Source organism: Hippoglossus hippoglossus, chromosome 17, assembly GCF_009819705.1.
Source record: "Hippoglossus hippoglossus isolate fHipHip1 chromosome 17, fHipHip1.pri, whole genome shotgun sequence".
Taxonomy (NCBI): domain Eukaryota; kingdom Metazoa; phylum Chordata; class Actinopteri; order Pleuronectiformes; family Pleuronectidae; genus Hippoglossus; species Hippoglossus hippoglossus.
Genome location: NC_047167.1, coordinates 10,285,014 through 10,303,454, shown reverse-complemented (window position 1 = coordinate 10,303,454; position 18,441 = coordinate 10,285,014). Strand labels below are relative to the sequence as shown.

The following is an 18,441-nucleotide window of genomic DNA, read 5'->3' as shown; positions in this document are numbered from 1 at the left end:
AAGTATTTGAGGGGATGTTGAGTCAATATCATATTTATTAGGCACAAACTAAACACTGGAAGACAGACAGTGATAATTAGAATAGGGTCATCAAACTTATTTCCAGTGGTGTGTATTTCCCAAAGTACTAAAGAGTATATCAAACTTTAGAAGGGCATCCACTTAATCAGGCTCCCCTCTTAATTTGGATGTACTCTTGGTTACTTTGGTAAATGCACACTATGAATAATCAATAATCAGTTTGACATTTTTATTATTATTTTTATTTGTATAGCCCATATTCAGAAATTACAATTTGTCTCATAGGTCTTAACAAAGTGTGACATCCTCTGTCCTTAACCATCAACAAGAGAAAGGAAAAACTACCCCAAAAATAAGTATTAACTGAGGACAGGAAACCTCAGAGAGAGCCACGTGTGAGGGATCCCTCTCCCAGGGCCTTACTAAATGTGGTCCTATCAAAAAAGACCCTGCAGCACCAACAAAATATCAAAAGTAGAAAATATATTAAGTGAGCCCTATTAATATTGCTGAAAGTGATACTCAAAGTATATCCAGATATCACCACATATCATTATACCTGCTTCATATTGACTGGCATTGAAGAGCAGGTCTTTCATCAAAAAAGGCAAAAAGCTGTGTGTTGAGTGTATGTACGTATCGTGAGAAAGACAGCACGGTCGAGTTAGTGTCCGTCTCACGTGGACTCCATCGGAAAATGAATGAAACCAAATTACTGCCGTCCCGCTCATGAGGACTCCTGGAGACAGTTTAAAGGATCACGAGATGGAACTGCAGCAACTGAATTATACTGTTATTGAAAGCAAAACGCTGAGAATAAATTATGCAATCTGCCTGTCTTTATGAGTCTGCCTGTCTGTCTCACTCTCTGAGTGTCTCACTGTCCCTGTTTCTCTATGTGGTGCTTGAGCTAAATGATATAGGGATACGGATACACATCTCACAAAGGTTTTGAAAATGCACTTTACTGTTCTTGGCTTAACAGAGGAAAATGCATGAATGAATGAATGAACTTAAAGGAGCACTGAAGTAAAAAGACGTGTGAGCTCTGACGTCACATACACAAAGACAGGTGAGCTCTGATGTCACTGACTCAAACAGGTGAGCTCTGACGTCAAAGACACACAGACACTGGTGAGCTCTGACGTCACAGAAACACGGACACTGGTGAGTCCTGATGTCACAGAAACACGGACACTGGTGAGTCCTGATGTCACAGAAACACGGACACTGGTGAGTCCTGATGTCACAGAAACACGGACACTGGTGAGTCCTGATGTCACAGACAGGTGAGCTCTGACGTCACAGACACTGGTGAGCTCTGATGTCAGAGACAGGTGAGCTCTGACGTCACAGACACTGTGGTGAGCTCTGATGTCAGAGACAGGTGAGCTCTGACGTCACAGACACTGTGGTGAGCTCTGATGTCAGACACACAGACACTGGTGAGTCCTAATGTCACAGACAGGTGATACAATACAAACCTAGTTTTTGGCCAGTTATATCAACAAACATATTGCATTTATTAAACTTAATGGAGTGTGTGCATAGTGCATATACAATTTATTTTTGGCTGTCTGACTAAAAAACTAGAGATCAAACAAAACATGCCCTTGACCTTGAAACCTTGAAACCAACACACACATATATTTTACTACTTAATATTTAATAGAAACTTTCATATATAAATGTTATAGTCTTGCAGTTCTACAATAAATACATTTAAATGCTTAGTTTTCTATCGAAACTTTAATATATAAATGTTATAGTCTTGCTTTTCTACAATAAAACATGGCGTGTAAATGAACTGCATGTGCATTTGTGTGCCTGTCCATGTTAAAGTCCACTAACACATGTCTCATGACATCCCACACATGCGGAGAGGTAGTGTCTCATGATTTCTTTTGGACTTTGACCAAATAGCTGGATGGGGAAGTTAATGAGAGACATGGTCTGGGAGGTGTGTGTGTGTATGTGTGTGTGTGTGTGTGTGTGTGTGTGTGTGTGTGTGTGTGTGTGTGTGTGTGTGTGTGTGTGTGTGTGTGTGTGTGTGTGTGTGTGTGTGTGTGTGAGTGCACATGTCTATCTAAAGTTATGAGGGATAGTTTTGGTTCATCATTGTGAGGATATTTTGACTTTGTGAGGACATCTTTGCTGGTCCTCACAAATGTAATGGGCTGTTTGTGGGTTAGGACTTGGTTTTAGGGTTAGGGTTAGAATAATATTTAGGTTAGGGTAAGGGGCTAGGGAATGTATTATGTATTATGTATTATGTCAATGAGTGTCCTCACAACTATTGAGAGACAAGCGTGTGTGTGTGTTATAGATAAATAATTATATGTAGAAAACGAAACGCAGTTCGATCTTGGCCAATCAGATGTCTGTCTATCTCAGTCATAACACAGTCAAAACATGATCGTATGCAGGAGGAAGGAGAGTTGTTGTTAAAGACAGCTGGTTTACCTGCTACCAATTGCTCATACAAGTGGAGATAACATCCATGTAAATGTTTTAACTCTGACAGTGAATGTTTGCCCCATCATTCAATGTTCATTCAAGTATCTACGCAGTCTAGGGGAGGACAAGAAGTATTAGCAAAAGAGATGACTCACAAGCTTGAGAAAACACACATGGTACAGCTGAACAGTCTGATCAGTGTGTGATTGGTTTCCAACATTGGAAGGCTTTAAGAAGGACAGTTGTACCTGATGAAGAGAGAGATGTAGGAGATGAGGAGGAGGGAGGTAGACAACATGCTGCTGTGGGAGAGCCAGCTAGGGCAACAGTTGAGACTGACAACAAACACAGAGAAAGGGCTGTAAATATTGTTCTGCTGTTTATTTGTCACAAAGTAGCCTCCCCTCCATGCACAAGTCCTGTTTTTTTTATTGGTGCTGGAGTGCATTTGTGTGGATGAGGGGCCTAATGTGGACAATTTTGTCCCCCTGTGCAGACATTCTAATGGCTGACCTGCCTTTTCTGTTATAAACACTGAACACTGTGTTTGTTGGGACCAGTAGACCTCATGGGGACCAAAGCCTCGTCCTAATGAGGCAAAACCTCAATTATAATGTCCTGGTTAAGGTAAGTGGTAAGATATGAATTATGATTAGGTTAAGATAAGGGATAGGCATGACTTGGTTATGGTTAAGGTAAGGTAACGCAAAGTCCTAATAGGGATCGCTGCGCAAACCTGTGTGCGTGTGTGTGTGTGTGTGTGTGTGTGTGTGTGTGTGTGTGTGTGTGTGTGTGTGTGTGCACGTTTCCCAGTAATGTGCAGGAACACACCACGAGTGGACTCCCTCTTTATCAGTGTTTGGGTTCAAAGGGAATGAGAAGAAAGATACGGGGGGAGAAGGTAACACAGGGCATTATGACCAAAATAGATATTGTTTGACTAATGATTAACGAAGACATGTGGAGGTTACTATTTTAGGTTACACTAAAGGGATAATTAAGAATTTCTGATGGGTACATTTTATAAGTCTTCATGTGTTGCATGTTACTACATAATGTATCATTAATTTAAATATTATTTTTTGCATATACACACAACCAAATACTCAGTTTTGTTCCAGAAGGGACAGGGCAGACTACGAGGATGGGCGGACTGAAACAGATTTGTCAAGGGGACTTTTCAAAACATTTGCTTTTGCAGTCATTGAGTTTGTTTGTTTTTCAAGGACTATAACCCAAAACAGAAAGGTTTAAAATGTCAATGACCTGGCTCAAAACAACAGTATTCAACTATTATCACTGCTGTATTAACATGTAAGCGGTATTTAATCATGGGTGGTAATCTCACAAATTTGATGCTGGCTATTGTTTGTTGATTTATAGTAACAGAGCTAATAGAAGGCCTAAACATAGGCCTGTCCATTTGGGTTTCCTGCTTCCTTTACTTGATTCTGTTGTTATTTGTTTGTTTACTGGGTTATGGTAGATCTTAGCTGTATAGACTGACGTGTCTCCACTTCTGCCACTATCCAGAAATGAAACCAAAATATCCTGGATAAGAACGCTGCCATCTTGTGTATTTGGAGACACAAACTTCTTATGGGACAAATTACTTGGACATACATCACTGTGGAAAGAACTACTTGCAATGACAGAAATCATCTTGGGTAACATGGGCTTTTACTCATTAATTTGGTCCATGTCATATCAATTAACCTGGAGGAGGTTCGACTTATGACCTATACTGCAGCCAGCCACAAGGTGGCAACCGAGGTGCTTTAGCTTCACTTTTGGGGAGCACTCATGTCATCCTTCTTTATGCTCAGCCTATGGTTGAAACTATATTACCAGTTACCACCATAAATAAACAACAAATCCTAAATATAATATACCAGCATGTGGATAAAGTCCTGCCCTTGTAGGATACCAATAAATAAAATATGTCTAAATAGAGGTCAAACTCTATGTTTAGCTCTATTGATCTCACTGTCCCTTCACTTTCTCATTATAAAAAACACTAATATAAGATAATATTGGTCTCTTCCAGAGTCGTTATGTGAATCTCTCAGTGTGTGTGCTCCTCACCTGAGGGTCAACAGTCTTAAACCTGTCAGGCCTCTGTGGACCAGGAAAGACATCTCTGTAGTGTTCACTAAATGCTGCCACCTAGCGGGTTGGATTAGACATGCGACCTGCGCCAGATGTTTCTCTGGAGGGCAATGGTCGTTTCCTTCTTAAAATTAATCAGCAGTGAAAAAATGAAACATTTTAGCTTTAGTTAATCCGAACAGACAGATGTGTTGCTATTTGTACTGTGCGTTGCATTCACGTCTCCTTGTAAACTGCTGTTGCACAGGGGGGTTGTGTCATTGCCTTTGTGTTAGGGTTAGGTTAGTCATTGTCTTTCATATACAATCCATGGTCATTGCTCATTAATATAAAATAGTTAAATGTATCTAAAGTGTTTCACATTTACACAGACCATGCAGTTGTAATGGATGCTTTGGTTTAATTTAGTTTAAGCTGTTAAACTCACTTATGTAAAGTAATTGGTCAAAAGTAATCAAATAAAGCACATGAGCTTTTACAGAATTCCTGTCTGACATCACACTTAGCAGTAAATAAAATCCCAGTCACCCCCCCCCCCCCCTCAGACATACCGGTCGTGTTTGTCACAGTGATAACAGGTTAATGACCGATGTGCCAATTATTCCATTATGACTAATGTCCATGAAGGCAGCACGTGTCACATGACCACAGCACAGCTGACGGACGCTGGGGTAGGCTTGTCCGATGTTAGCCTGCTAGCTGCGTTAGCCGCGTCTGGGAAACCCAGGCAGGAGCAGCCGTCTTTTTTCGCGCTTTCAGACAGAACCAGCCGGGGAGAGATGTTCCACGAGCCATGGGGAGGACACCGCGCATGTGGCCGCGTTTCGTTTCCCCTCGTATCGGCAGCTTTTGGTTAGACGTCAATGTCACAGTCTGGAGCTAGGGCTGTCTAGTTAGCTCCGCTAGCCTGTGTCTGGCTAACACAGGGCCAAGGCCAAGGCCAAGCGAGGAAAAAGGGGGGGGTGGAGAGGCCGTCGGGTGAGTACATTTCACCCTAACATCTGATTTACACGTCGTTTACGAGCTTTTCTGCAAACCAGCGTCACGCACATCAGGCTGCGGGTCTGACAGCTGCTTAACTGGGGTTTTCTGCTCAAGAGACAAACGGAGCCTTTGTCCGCGGCTGTACATTAACCACAACACCGCTGCACAGATCATCTGTGTGTCTGGGCCGACGGGAGCGGTGACAGTTGAAATGTTTATCGGGTGATTTGAAGTGTGAAACGTAGATTTACAGAGATGCTGTTCTCTGACAGAGTGAGGTTTTCTTTCCCTGATGTCAAACATGGGGGATCGGATGTGTTAACCTTCCGGAGGCTGAATGCGCATTAAAAAATCGCTGTTACGGTTCTGTGGTTTGTTTTTGTTTTGACCGTCCGAGCCTTTCAACTCAATTCATGTGTTTGTATTCGCACATGTCACATGTTACATTGCAAAGGAAGTTTCAAGAGCGCGTTGATAACATCAGTCTGGATGCAGGCCGTGGTATTGGTAGTAGTAGTAAACAGTTAGTTCCTGTCAAGGCCCCCCTCCTCCCCCCTCCCCACGGTCTCCAAGCGCCACCAAAAATGTCACCGTGTTCTCACTGTCTAGTAATGTGATGTATTCATTTTCTAACACCGTTTAATTATTATCATGATTTCATGATTTCATGAAACATGTAAACAAACAAACACAGACCAACCAACTAGCAAAAGGACAGAGGTGAAAACACAACCTCCTTGGCTGAGGTAATAAGTAAACAAGTATCAACACAAGGAAATATCAAAAAAAGTTATTGAAATTTCACAGATAGAAAATGAGTATAGCACAGTTTTATGATGTTATGAAATATGGCATATTTTTCAAGGATCTCCTGAGAGGCTGACACTCTGTAACATCATGTTCTTCTTATGTAGTCCTTCCACTTCACTCATACTTTGTGTCCTGTTCATCTCCACCAGGCACTTTCTCTGGAGGTGGTCAGAGGAGGAGGAGAGGAAACAGAACTTGGTTTACAGTTGCCTCCGCCATCACTGTCGCCCTCAGCTGAGCCATGTCCTCGTCGGGGTGCTGCCACCTACCTGGCTCCCTTTGTGATTACTCTGGGAACGCTGAATCAGACGCCTCCAAGGATTCGGAGGAGTCTGATTCTACTGCCCAGGCCCAGTACATTGCCAAGGTTACGGCTAAAGATGGCCGCCCACTCTCCACTGTTGTCAAAGCGGTGAGCTTGCAGAGGTAAGAGAAGGAGGAACTCGCTGGGGGCCCAATGATTCTACTCTAATTTAATTGTGCGCTGCTTAATCATCACATCATTGCTCCCCTCTGCTTGTCTGTTTCTCTGCACAGTGATGTGGGTATGTGTCGGATCTGTCATGAGGGAGCTGGAGGAGAGACTCTGCTCTCGCCCTGCGACTGCACTGGCACGCTGGGTAAAGTGCACAAGAGCTGCTTGGAGAAGTGGCTGTCCTCCTCCAACACCAGCTACTGTGAGCTCTGTCACACAGAGTTCACTATCGAACGGCGACCGCAACCACTCACACAGGTTGGAGAAGTTTTACTTTGTGTAATAGTAACTGAGTTGTAGTAAAATTCATTTTCAGATCCACTAATGATTTTTTCACTTTTCCCTCGCTCAGTGGCTGAAGGACCCCGGCCCTCGCAGTGAGAAGCGCACGCTGCTCTGCGACATGGCCTGCTTCCTTCTCATCACGCCCCTGGCAGCCATCTCCGGCTGGCTGTGTCTGAGGGGAGCCCAGGACCACCTGCAGCTGAAGAGCAGACTCGAGGCCGTCGGCCTCATCGCTCTCACCATTGCTCTCTTCACCATCTACATCCTCTGGACACTGGTAATCAATCACTAAATAATTTTCCTGTAACTTTAAAAAAATGGTTTCTGGGCTTTTTACTGAACCTGGAGGGAATAATACTTGAGAAGGCATCTTCAGATAACAAACATATGGTCTGAAAAACACATTTGATCTCATTCAAGTAATAGGGCTGGAGAGATAATCTAAATCTTGTATTGATCAGAAAGTGATTCCACATCATATGGCATCATATAAGTAAAGTGATCACAATCAAGCCAGAAAACATCATGCAATGTTAAAAAAATTATACTATACACACGACCTGGAGCTTTTGTACTGCAAATATTAAGCTATGGTAAAATGGTTGGAATGATGTCATCATGATGTCGCTATGATATCAGAAAATGATGTCATGTAGTGTAGTAAAGCATTAACTGTTGTAAAAAATAACATTAGAGACACAATTTACTGTATATTCACGTTTACCAATCATTCGTCATCATATGGTATAAAAGTTGGCATTACCTGACCGGGGTATTTACAGCCCACATGCAGGATGTGCAATACTGCTCTGATGCTTTTAATCTTAATTTAATTACTTTAATGTGGAAAACTATCACAAGCAGACGTATACACAGAACACCAGCCACACAGATTTATCTTCTGCTCCTGATTATTGTAGTAATTGTGTTATTGTGCTCTGGTCCCTGTGTGATTGAGAAGAGTAAGAACTGGCTTTCTTCTTTATCTGAACTTAACTGGATCATATTCTTTAAAAGTAGGATGTGCAGTCAATCTGAAATCTTACTAAAAAAACCAGCACTTTTAATTTTCAGCAAAAGAACCATAAAAATAACAAACTGTCAAAGATTAGAATTTCTGCTTTCAGATTGTGAGCACCTGTCAAGCAGCAGCTTCAGCATTTAATTCCTATCCTGCAATCGTACTACTCTGTCTCAAATATCTGGGTGTCAGTGTAATTGATGACTGTCTTTCTCTCCTCCATCACCTCCCGTCTCGCCCCCACCCCTCCTCCATTCTATCTCAGGTGTCCTTTCGCTATCACTGTCAGTTGTACTCGGAGTGGAGGAGGACCAATCAGAAAGTGCGTCTGCTCATGCCTGACATGAAGGGGGCACACACCACCCAGCGTTCGGTGCCGACCAAGTCGACCAAGAAAATGACTGATGAGACCATCGTATGAGTGCGGAGCAGCAGCAAGAGGAATATAAAAAAAAAAAAAAGATGCCCTTGGAAGCGCTCTTTAAAAACAAAATTAATCATATTAATGAACTTTTGCACTTCAATGGACCATTCTGAGAGGGGAGAGCTACTCTCTCCTTCTGTTTTCTTTTGTTGAAGCACTTGATGTAAACTACTACGGTATTGACTGACCACAGAAGTGGTTTAGGGAAGAACTCATTCCGGAGTCATAGTTTGATGTTGAAACACAGAGATGTCATCGGACAGCCAGTGCTGGGAATTGAATGACTGAACACATGGACGATGGACAAACCAGCCCGACTGTACATCCGTGACACAAACCTATGACATACTAAGACACAAGCTAATGTAGCAGGATATAACTGAATCAGCATGCTACTACAGTATAATATGAAACATATTCACACCACCTATAATTCCCCCATGCCCCTTCACAATGTATTTAGCTGTTTTTGAACAATGGGTAGCCAGTAGCCCAGCAGAGGACAATAATCTACAAAAACATGATTGACTATCTGTGAATATTCTTTCTCGACAAGTAAAGGGCAACAGTCGCTCTTGTTTATAATCTGAACCCTTTTTAAAATTTCCAGGTAAAGCTTTTATCATCGCTGCCTAAATGGTGACGCTCAAATAATGTCTTTTCTTTTCAGACAGCAGCTGAAGCGGCGCACATCGATCACACTTGTCACAGGGTCAGGGAAGATTGTAATATATGGGATCACACGAACTGAATCCGTTAAACGGCAGCGCTGTAACGTGTCAGGACATAGTATTGACATGTGGAAAAGTGTTAACATTCCAATTGGATGACGTTTCTACTATTGTCATAAAAGTGCATTCGCAAATGGCCCTGCTCCACTTGTAAATGCACCATTCATGAATTAAAACCGCCTAGCAACAAGCAGTAGTATGACCTACATCACAACAAATGCAACTTTAAATAGAAGAGAAACAGTGTTCTGACTAGTGAGATTACAGACGTTTATCCTAATTATATAAAACACAAATGTATCAAAAGTAGGCTGCTACTCAGTACAGGTGCAAAACAAGAATTTGTATTGAGATGTCAATCAATGTATGCAGCATATGCTAAACAAAAGTATTTGTGTTCTTGTAGTCTTCCTGCTGCATCCCCTGGAAAGTTGGGTTATTGTGCAATAAAACAAGAGGGACTCCTGGATTCAGTCAGTGTGAACTGTGGTTTGTCTGGTGGCTTTAGATATTTCTTTTTATTGTGAGCTCCATCTAATGTTTGGGAATATATCTAATGATTGACTATTGTTTCATTTAACAAAGAGTATTTCCTCAAATACTACACTTAAGATCAATTTGGTACTGTGGTATCAATTTAATCTTTTTTATTTTGCAATGAAAAAGAAAAGGTTGTTGTTAGCGCTGTGGCCTTACAGCAAGAAGGTTCCCAGTTCGAATTCTGGTTCGGCCAGGGACTTTCTGTGTTGAGTTTCCTCTCCGTCTGTGTGGGTTTTCTCCAGGTACTCCAGCGTCCCTCCACTGTCCAAAGACATGCAGGTCCAGGTTAGGTTAATAGGAGACTCTAAATTGACCATGAGTGTGAATGGTTGTGTCTCTGTGTGTCGGCCCTGCGTTACACAGGCAACCTGTCCAGGGTGTTGCCCAATTTGAGCTGATGTTGGCTCCAGCCCTCCCATGACGCTCAAAGGATAAGTTGTAAAGATGATGGATGGATGGAAAAATTCGTACATAGTGTGTGATAGAAAAAGTGCTGTGAATAGAAGCAGTGCATGAATATAGGATGTGACTGGAAAAAGTACTATATACTGTAAATACAGTGCATTTACCATTCACTGCCAACCTAATTCTGTTTAATGGGACAGTTCATCCAAAAAAGAAAATTCACTCATTATCTACCCCCCACTATGCCAATGGAGGAGTGGGTGTGGTGTTTGATTCCACAAAACACTAAAGACATTCAAATTCCATTTCGTGTCATTTACACCATGTTATTAGCCTAAATGTCCACTGATATCCTTCACTGCATTCGTGTGTGGATCACAGAGGACATTAAGGCTAAAACCATGGTGTAAATGACACCATTTCATGTTGAATTTGAATGTTGGGGCTTACGGACACTTATGGTCCAGTATGGAGCCATTTTGTGTTTTTTTTCTGTTTCTTTTTTACATTTGAAGAATCTGTCACCAGTTACTTTAATTGTATTGGGCTTGGCTGCAATGCCGTTTACCCCTGAAACTCCAAAAGTGTTTAAAGGACTCAAACACTTCACCCACCCTTCCATCGGCATAGTGGTGAGTAGATACTGAGTGAATTTTCATTTTGGGGGGAAACATCCCTTTAAAGTAGATGGCAGTTCAACCATCACCTGTCACAATAGTAAAATCTCACCTAGGCACAACAATGTAATAATATGAAATATAAAAATGTATCTTCAGTCTTTGAATAGTTTGTAGTGTGTATATACTACAACAACAAAAAGGACCACAGAAACATAATATTGTAAAATTTAATTTCATGGCATTAATATAATGTGCGCAGACGAGCTATCAAAACAAACAAAAGAATATATTTTACACAAAATGAAATAAGCGTCAGTAGCGTCACAACCACTTTTGAGATGATGACCGGAGGAGCAGGGGAGTCCAAAAACAGGACTGCTGGTACAACTGAAACAGGCGGGATTCAAACCCCCCACCTCCAGCATGTGGCAATAACCATCTACCAGGGAGACATCTGGGCATACAAGCCTGTTCTGCTACTCTGTCATGGGTAACTATGGTAGATACTTACAAGGTACCACCAGTCCTGTTCTTTTGCATTAGGGTGTAGCAGATTGTACCTGCGGCCGATTACTATTTGAAATCAATTCAAACACTTCATTTTGGGATTGATGGATTATGGAGTAACGGAGCTGACTCCACTGATCTACGAGGTGCGGACTCAGACGATATCGCAACCCAGGCTGATGGAAGCACACAAACACTGTGGATTTCAATTAATAATCGACCCAGGTGAGGAGGGATGGTTGCCATGTGTTACAGGTTCTGACAGCACTGCAGTTTGCTCCCCCTCTGGCCGTCCGTGGTTGGTGGCACGCTGATGTCCACCACGTTGTTTCCCGGGGACTCGTCGTGGGCAGACCGCTCTGCAATCTGTTTCTGCGAGACGATGCGGTAGATTTCTGTTGATGAAACGGAGGAAAACCAACAGATCAGACCCATTGAATCCAAATGCTGATCAAGATCTTTATACACAAGTTTAGTTACCATCACATTTATCATACACAACATTTATAACATTTGTGTGTAATTTAATCCAGGTAATTGCTTTCCTTCTAGACAATGAGTTTTTGACAGTTCTAACATCACACAATGTTAAGTGCCTTGTAAAGTAAAATCATAGGTTCAACTTAGAATTGCATCAGACACGCAAAGACATCAGGATATTCTACTGAATTTTTCCGGAGGGGCTGCATGTGATAACGCAAATGTCTGAGTCCGTTGCTCCTGACAATCTTTAGCTTTTCCAGCCATCCCTATAGAAAAAGCTCTGGATAATGTCCAAATGAGTCCATGTGAGAATACAGCAGGAAATGTCCAGAGGATTCACTATAAGTGAGTGGGCGTGTCGATGTCGGCGTGTTAGAAATGTCCCAAAAATAGGCAAACTAAAAAGAATACAAATATCCCAACATGTTAAAGAGGTTTCAATCACATAGAAGACGCCAACGAAGATGTCTACTTGGAAAGACAACAAGATTCGAGAGCTTTTGACCGACACCGCTGGTGATGTCCTAGAGACAAAAGCACATGGACATAATGTCCTGCCTCCTGCATCCTGGCAATACCCGGTCACCGTCATCTGAATGATCTGGAGATTTTCCTGTTGTTTTCAATGTGTCTGATCCAGACTATCTGCTGCTGCATTCTCCATATGTGAAGGAGAAAGTCCGCAGAATGTCTGGATACAACTGTCTGGACACTTGGGACAGTTCATGTCTGACGTTAAATCAAGTAATTATTAGCTCTGCTTGTAAGCATACCTGTTAGGATGTTCTTGAAGGCTTCTTCAACATTTGTTGAGTCCAACGCTGAAGTTTCTATGAATGACAGATTGTTCTTCTCTGTGGAGTGAGAAAGAAAATGCAAATTTATAGCAGTCAGAGAGGAGAACAAAGTGTTGTTACATTTTCTTTTCTTGCCACCTTTAGAAGAACAAAGTAATGTTTTCTGTGATGCTCTCTTCTAATTTACAAGACAGACCATGGAAAAGAGTATTTCATCATGGAGGTAACAAAACACTTTGTTGGCCCCTGAGGGAGATTTTAGTTGTTACAGCAGCACAAGCGAAAAAGCAGATGCATCAAACATCTGAAAAAAACACTAATGTTTCCCCAAATTCCAAATCAACCTTCCTCTGTCCCCTAAGTTTCTGTACCTGCAAAGGCCCGGGCTTCATCTGTGGGCACGGCCCTGAGGTGGCGCAGGTCGCTCTTGTTGCCGACCAGCATGATGACGATATTGTTGTCGGCGTGGTCCCTCAGCTCCTTCAGCCAGCGCTCCACATTCTCATAGGTCAGGTGTTTGGCTATGTCATAGACTAAGAGTGCTCCCACCGCCCCTCTGTAGTATCTGTAACCAGACCAGGATAAACCTTAGAAACAGCATCATTTCACAGCAGAGATTTTGACCAGTAGCAGGAAAACCAGTGTTACTATCATTTCATCTGATAACAGTTAAGATGACTCCCTTTAAGTCAAATGTCCTCATAAACCACGTGAGAGTGCAATTTTATTATTTACACCAAACTGTGACATGTTTTTTCTGTTTGAGTGATCACTTCAAAAGACTCAAGTATTTAGGCGTCACATTTCAAATAACATTTTTGGGCTGTCACACTATCATGTTCACAAATGTTGTGTCTTATTCTGCCAATTGATTATTTAAAAATATATGTAATCACGTTAGAAGAAAAAGCTCCAGACAGCAATTAAATGGACTTTGTGGTGTGGTTGTGTCCTACAAAACTTAAAGGATCAGTGTGTAGAATTTAGTGACATCTAGTGGTGAAGTTTCATGTTGCAGCTGAATACCCCTTCAGTTGACATGAAAACTCAAAAAGTATTTAGTTTGTCCAGTTTGGACTAAAACATGGCTGCCTCCTTAGAGAGGACCCGCTCCCGATGCAAATATAAAGTATTTAAATATTAAAATTTAAATTAATGATAAGAAGTTGACTGCCTTTGTTTATAAATCTTTAATTATGGTATTGATGCTGCCACCTCCATTTCTGTACTTTTCTTTTTCTTAATAATGGTGTCTTGTAGGCCTGTTTCAGGCTGGGCACATAATGTGCATGATACATTAATAAAACATCAATCAATCCTATTCTTATATTTTACATAAGATTATAAAATGTATTAATGTCAAGTTATCAAATGTTCTTCCTGATGTTTTACGTCTAACTCAAAAGATTCAAACCACCAGCTAACACCTTCTTCATCTGTGACCATACTACTTATTTTAAAAGTGCCATCTTCCTCTTTAACCGGGTGTTGTTGAACACAGCCAACAATTGGCCACATTTGTAGTGGCCTTCAGGATTGGGTGTCAGTTGTGACTGCCTGCTGAACTACATCCCCACACAGAGGGGTGTTGGGTGGCAGGCACAACTATCTGCACCGCACACAGATGGACTCACGCAGAGGTGATGGCTCTGTAGCGCTCCTGTCCCGCCGTATCCCAGATCTGAGCCTTTATCGTCTTGCCGTCCACCTGAATGCTGCGTGTGGCGAACTCCACCCCGATGGTGCTCTTGCTCTCGAGGTTGAACTCGTTCCGTGTGAATCGGGAGAGCAGGTTGCTCTTCCCTACGCCTGAGTCGCCGATTAACACGACTGTGGGGAGAGAGAGAAGGAGACGGGCAGGGGTGAGATGTGTGTGCCCTGCTGTATGTGTGATGGGATGGGCCATATGTATTATTAGATCCAAGAAATGATGATGTTGCACAAAGCAGTGCCCCTAAATGTTTCAACAGAACACAGGGGCTTCATATTTGTGTGTGTCAGATGATTTATGGAAAGTGAAAAACACACACTTCTAAAGCAGGAGTACAACAAATAACAAAATACAAGGCTTGAATCATTATGTAACCTCAGTGTTACAAGTCACTAAAGCTCTGGAGTGTGCCTTTTCATTTTCAATTCAGTTCAACTCGTGGATTCATTTTGGAGTCTCTGGAAATAAACAATAGATTTTCTTCCACATTGCAAAAATGAAATCTCAGCACCATTTATCAACACAACAGTAAGGCCTCACAATATATCAAGAACAATGTGGGACCTGGTGACAAACACAGGCCTGTACTGCCGCACTCCCTCAAAAACCCATAATTCATGTGTGCTGCAATGAACTAAATGAGCTGTATACCTGCTGCTAGATTTCACCTGAGGGCTTCACAGATAATTCACCGACTCAGCAGCCATTCTTTGGGATTAGGCGTTCTGCATATCCACCATATTTTGGGTGTGACTGTAGAGGATGACTTACATAGATTAAATGAGTAGACACAACACTTATTCCACTTAAGCTATCGGAAATATCTCAAACTAGAATTAAAGCATTTTGGGGCCTAAAGGATTATCAACTAAAGAGGTGGTTTGGTCTCTTTTGATTCTCTGCAAACTACCCAAAAAGCTAAATAATGTAGAACAGGGGAGTTTTTTTTAATCTTTTTTTCACAGAACAGAATGTGCTCAGCTGAATAAATGGGAATAAAGCAGTTTTACTTACACAATGCGTCTATAATAGAGCTTGACTGATGCATTGGTTGGCCCTTAAAATATATATATAAATATATATTAGTCGATGTTTGTTATAGAAATTCTTTGCTCCCTTAAAAAATCCACATCAGTCGGGTTTCAATCTTTAAAATGTTTAAGCTTGACCTGTCACGACTCAAGAGATAAGCCATGGCCACATCACTCTGAGAGTATTGATAATCAGATAGTGAACTGCTGAAACCTTTCTGAAAACACTGTAGAGGGACAGATTCACTGTGTTTGTACAAGGAAGCGCTGCAGGAAGTTGAAACCAACATTATAAATAAGAAAACAGCTGCAAATACTTCAAGTTGACCACAAAGTCTCTGTGGAGCAGCAGCAGTGGTTCTGAACAGCTACGATTCAGCATCCATTGTATAACCAGACAACAACAGTCACCCAGGCCTGGTCTAAAGCTGTGGTAAATGAGTCACGGGAGGAGAAGTGATTGATCAGGCCTCTTTGACCAGGAGCTGTGCTGGTGTCAGGACCTCAGGAGGCTGCTGCTGATCACAGCACAACAGAGAGACATGGAGCTTTCTTCTTTTTGTTTTCTCTACTCCCTGTCTCTCCCTCCCTCCATCCACAAAAGGAAATAGAGCCGAACTTTGTCCCTGTCGACATGGTGCTGTTTCGGGCTGCAGGAAGCTGATAACAGGCTCCATCGAATCCTGAATCGACAGTTTCAGGGCCGCCTTGCCCTTCCTGTTCCAGCCGGGCACACACAGACGATGGCTCGGGCAGAGGGAGAGGTAGAGAGACACAGGGAGGAGGAAGGAGAGAGAGAGAGCCTCCGGCAGATGCCCTATTCATCCCACAGAGGATACTTTGTTACATCTAAATGGCCTTTTGGCTCCTGCAGGCCCAGGATGTTAATGTGCCACAGGAGCTGATATCACGATCACAGGGAGGCTTTCTGGATGCAAACATGGACCTAAGTCTGGTGCAGGCCCAAGTCTATGATTGTCACAATAACACCATAAAGTACACTGAGTTATGAGTTGCTGCATCTCCCCTGTCAATAAGAGCTGTGGGATCTGAGGATGGAGCTTATTGATCAGGATAACAGGCCTTTAATCAGCCACATGAGGAGGAAAACACCAAATATCAGGAGATACATGAGTCTAATGCTGCTGTGTGAGTTGATGAAAGTTTAATAATAAAAGATGAAGAAGGCTGACAGGGGTTTGCATCCTCCGCACCTATGAATACAGCTGCAGGCGGATTAATGTCACAATGACAGCAGTATGTTGTAATAACCGATTATCAGCTCCTGGGGGAAAAAACACAGTAGTCCTGTTTCCTTAAAATTTTAAACACGCATGTGGTGAACGACAACGACACAGCGGCAGATTTACACAGCACAGCTTTGTGGGTATCAGACTGAGTAGAGGGGAGAATGCATTGCAGTCATCTTTTTTTTTTTTCTTTACCTTTGAACAAGAAATCGTACTCATCGTCTCGGTTCCCCATTCTAGACGAGGCCGCTCCGACGCTGCTCTGCTCCGGGGGAGGATGTGCGGAGGAGTGCGGCTGTGGACGGTCGCTGTGCGGCAGGAGAATCAAAATAAAGGTGAATGTTTGCGCTGGGAGTCTGCGCCAGAGTCGGCTGTCAGGGGCGAGCTGCAACTCTGCAGAGGGAGGGGAGGAGTCCCTGCGCCTCACATACCTTCCACAAGGGGCGCTCCTTACTGACGTGCCTGTACCATTCAGCTGCGTGGAACCACATTCTGACACACGCTGTGTTTATACTGAGTTTCTCAATGAGGAGAATAAGGCGAGGGCACACATGAAGGATGTTTGCATCACTAATGCTTAGTTCACCTTCACATGCTCATTGTTGGAAAAGCAATTTATATATCTCTTAGAAACTTACTTTCACCAAATGGCTTTTACTTGATTTTTGTTTTGCTATTGCTCTAAGAATGTGTATTTTTTCCTTTCTTTCCCAATAATTTTTTTATCATGTTGTATTATTCTATTTGTTGTACTTGAATCACCTCATTAGCTGTGTTTGTTTAAATTATTTGTATTATTTGGTCAGGTATCTTTGTTTTGTTGTCTTGTTTTTTTTGTCCTCTTTGTGAAGCGCTTTGTAATGGCGGTTTTGAAAGATCCTGTATAAATAGAATCATTATTCTTCTTTTTCTTCTTCTTCTTCTTCTTCTTCTTCTTCTTCTTCTTCTTCTTCTTCTTCTTCTTATAATTATAATTATAATTAATATTATTATAAGTAGTAGTAGTAGTAGTAGTAGTAGTAGTAGTAGTCGTAGTTGTAGTAGGAGTTGTTGTAGTAGTAGCAGTAGTAACGTTTTTTTTCAATTTAATCTTTTTCCAATGTCTTTCTGTTTCATATTTTTTTTTGTTTTAAAGCTACTTTCATTGTATTGTTTTATTTATGTAAAGCACTTTGTGATTCTGGGAAAGATCCGACTGAATCAACTTTACTGTCTTGCTAACTATGTCTCCAAGTCTTTTTGTTTATTCTGTTTAGTGTAGTATATTATTCTAATACATTTATATTTATTAAGTCTACTCTTGGAGCCTGCCTTGGTGCTCACGTTGCCATAATTATTTTAACATAAGGATGGCAATAAAAAGTAAAAAATGGTCAGTAATCAACAATTTATAAAAATGTTACTTGATTTAAGAGCCCAGAGCATATATACATATAAGTGTAGAATAATATAAAGCACCAGTAAATTAGAGTAAAACAAACAAACAATAAGACAAGGGAAAGGCTGCACAAAACATAACATGATTATAAGAAATATAAAAAGACCTAAATACATGCAGAATTATTTAATTTCACTTTTTTTGTTTTATTACAATTTGAAAAAGTACACTTGTGGATATAACATTTGCAATTATCAAGAAAATTAAATATGATAAACTTGTATGTATCACTAGAGCAAACAAAGTCTTGAACTATGTGAATGCTACAGCACGATGTGACTTTATTTATTTACCATATTATTTAATTACTCATTGTTTTTTTAAGGCTGATTTTCCCTGTAT

At 41.5% G+C, this 18,441-nt stretch overlaps 2 protein-coding genes across 2 annotated transcripts; one reads left to right on the top strand and one right to left on the bottom strand.

The window, feature by feature from the left end:
• Positions 1-5,187: 5,187 nt before the first annotated feature.
• On the top strand, positions 5,188-9,786 carry LOC117777980 (E3 ubiquitin-protein ligase MARCH2-like). Its single transcript, XM_034613113.1, has 5 exons — positions 5,188-5,565; positions 6,531-6,807; positions 6,919-7,114; positions 7,209-7,418; positions 8,428-9,786. Exons 2-5 carry the CDS (start codon positions 6,623-6,625, stop codon positions 8,581-8,583), a joined length of 747 nt encoding a protein of 248 aa, XP_034469004.1. The 5' UTR covers positions 5,188-5,565; positions 6,531-6,622; the 3' UTR covers positions 8,584-9,786.
• A 1,305-nt stretch (positions 9,787-11,091) lies between these two features.
• LOC117777981 (ras-related protein Rab-11B) lies at positions 11,092-17,068 on the bottom strand. The gene is made up of 5 exons (XM_034613114.1): positions 16,857-17,068; positions 14,304-14,499; positions 13,041-13,234; positions 12,646-12,726; positions 11,092-11,784 (listed from the first exon to the last, which is right to left on the bottom strand). The coding sequence occupies exons 1-5, from the start codon at positions 16,894-16,896 to the stop codon at positions 11,639-11,641; spliced, it is 657 nt and encodes a 218-aa protein (XP_034469005.1). The 5' UTR covers positions 16,897-17,068; the 3' UTR covers positions 11,092-11,638.
• Positions 17,069-18,441: the final 1,373 nt, after the last annotated feature.

Bases quoted from the DNA above. Each gene is read 5' to 3' on its own strand.
- LOC117777981 (XM_034613114.1), bottom strand. From the start codon at position 16,896: ATGGGGAACCGAGACGATGAGTACGATTTCTTGTTCAAAG. The intron at 14,500-16,856 runs GTAAAGAAAAAA...CTCTCCCCACAG, and splicing joins GTACGATTTCTTGTTCAAAG to TCGTGTTAATCGGCGACTCA. The intron at 12,727-13,040 runs GTACAGAAACTT...CTCACTCCACAG, and splicing joins TGAAGCCCGGGCCTTTGCAG to AGAAGAACAATCTGTCATTC.
- LOC117777980 (XM_034613113.1), top strand. From the start codon at position 6,623: ATGTCCTCGTCGGGGTGCTGCCACCTACCTGGCTCCCTTTGTGATTAC. The intron at 6,808-6,918 runs GTAAGAGAAGGA...TTCTCTGCACAG, and splicing joins AAAGCGGTGAGCTTGCAGAG to TGATGTGGGTATGTGTCGGA. The intron at 7,419-8,427 runs GTAATCAATCAC...ATTCTATCTCAG, and splicing joins TCTACATCCTCTGGACACTG to GTGTCCTTTCGCTATCACTG.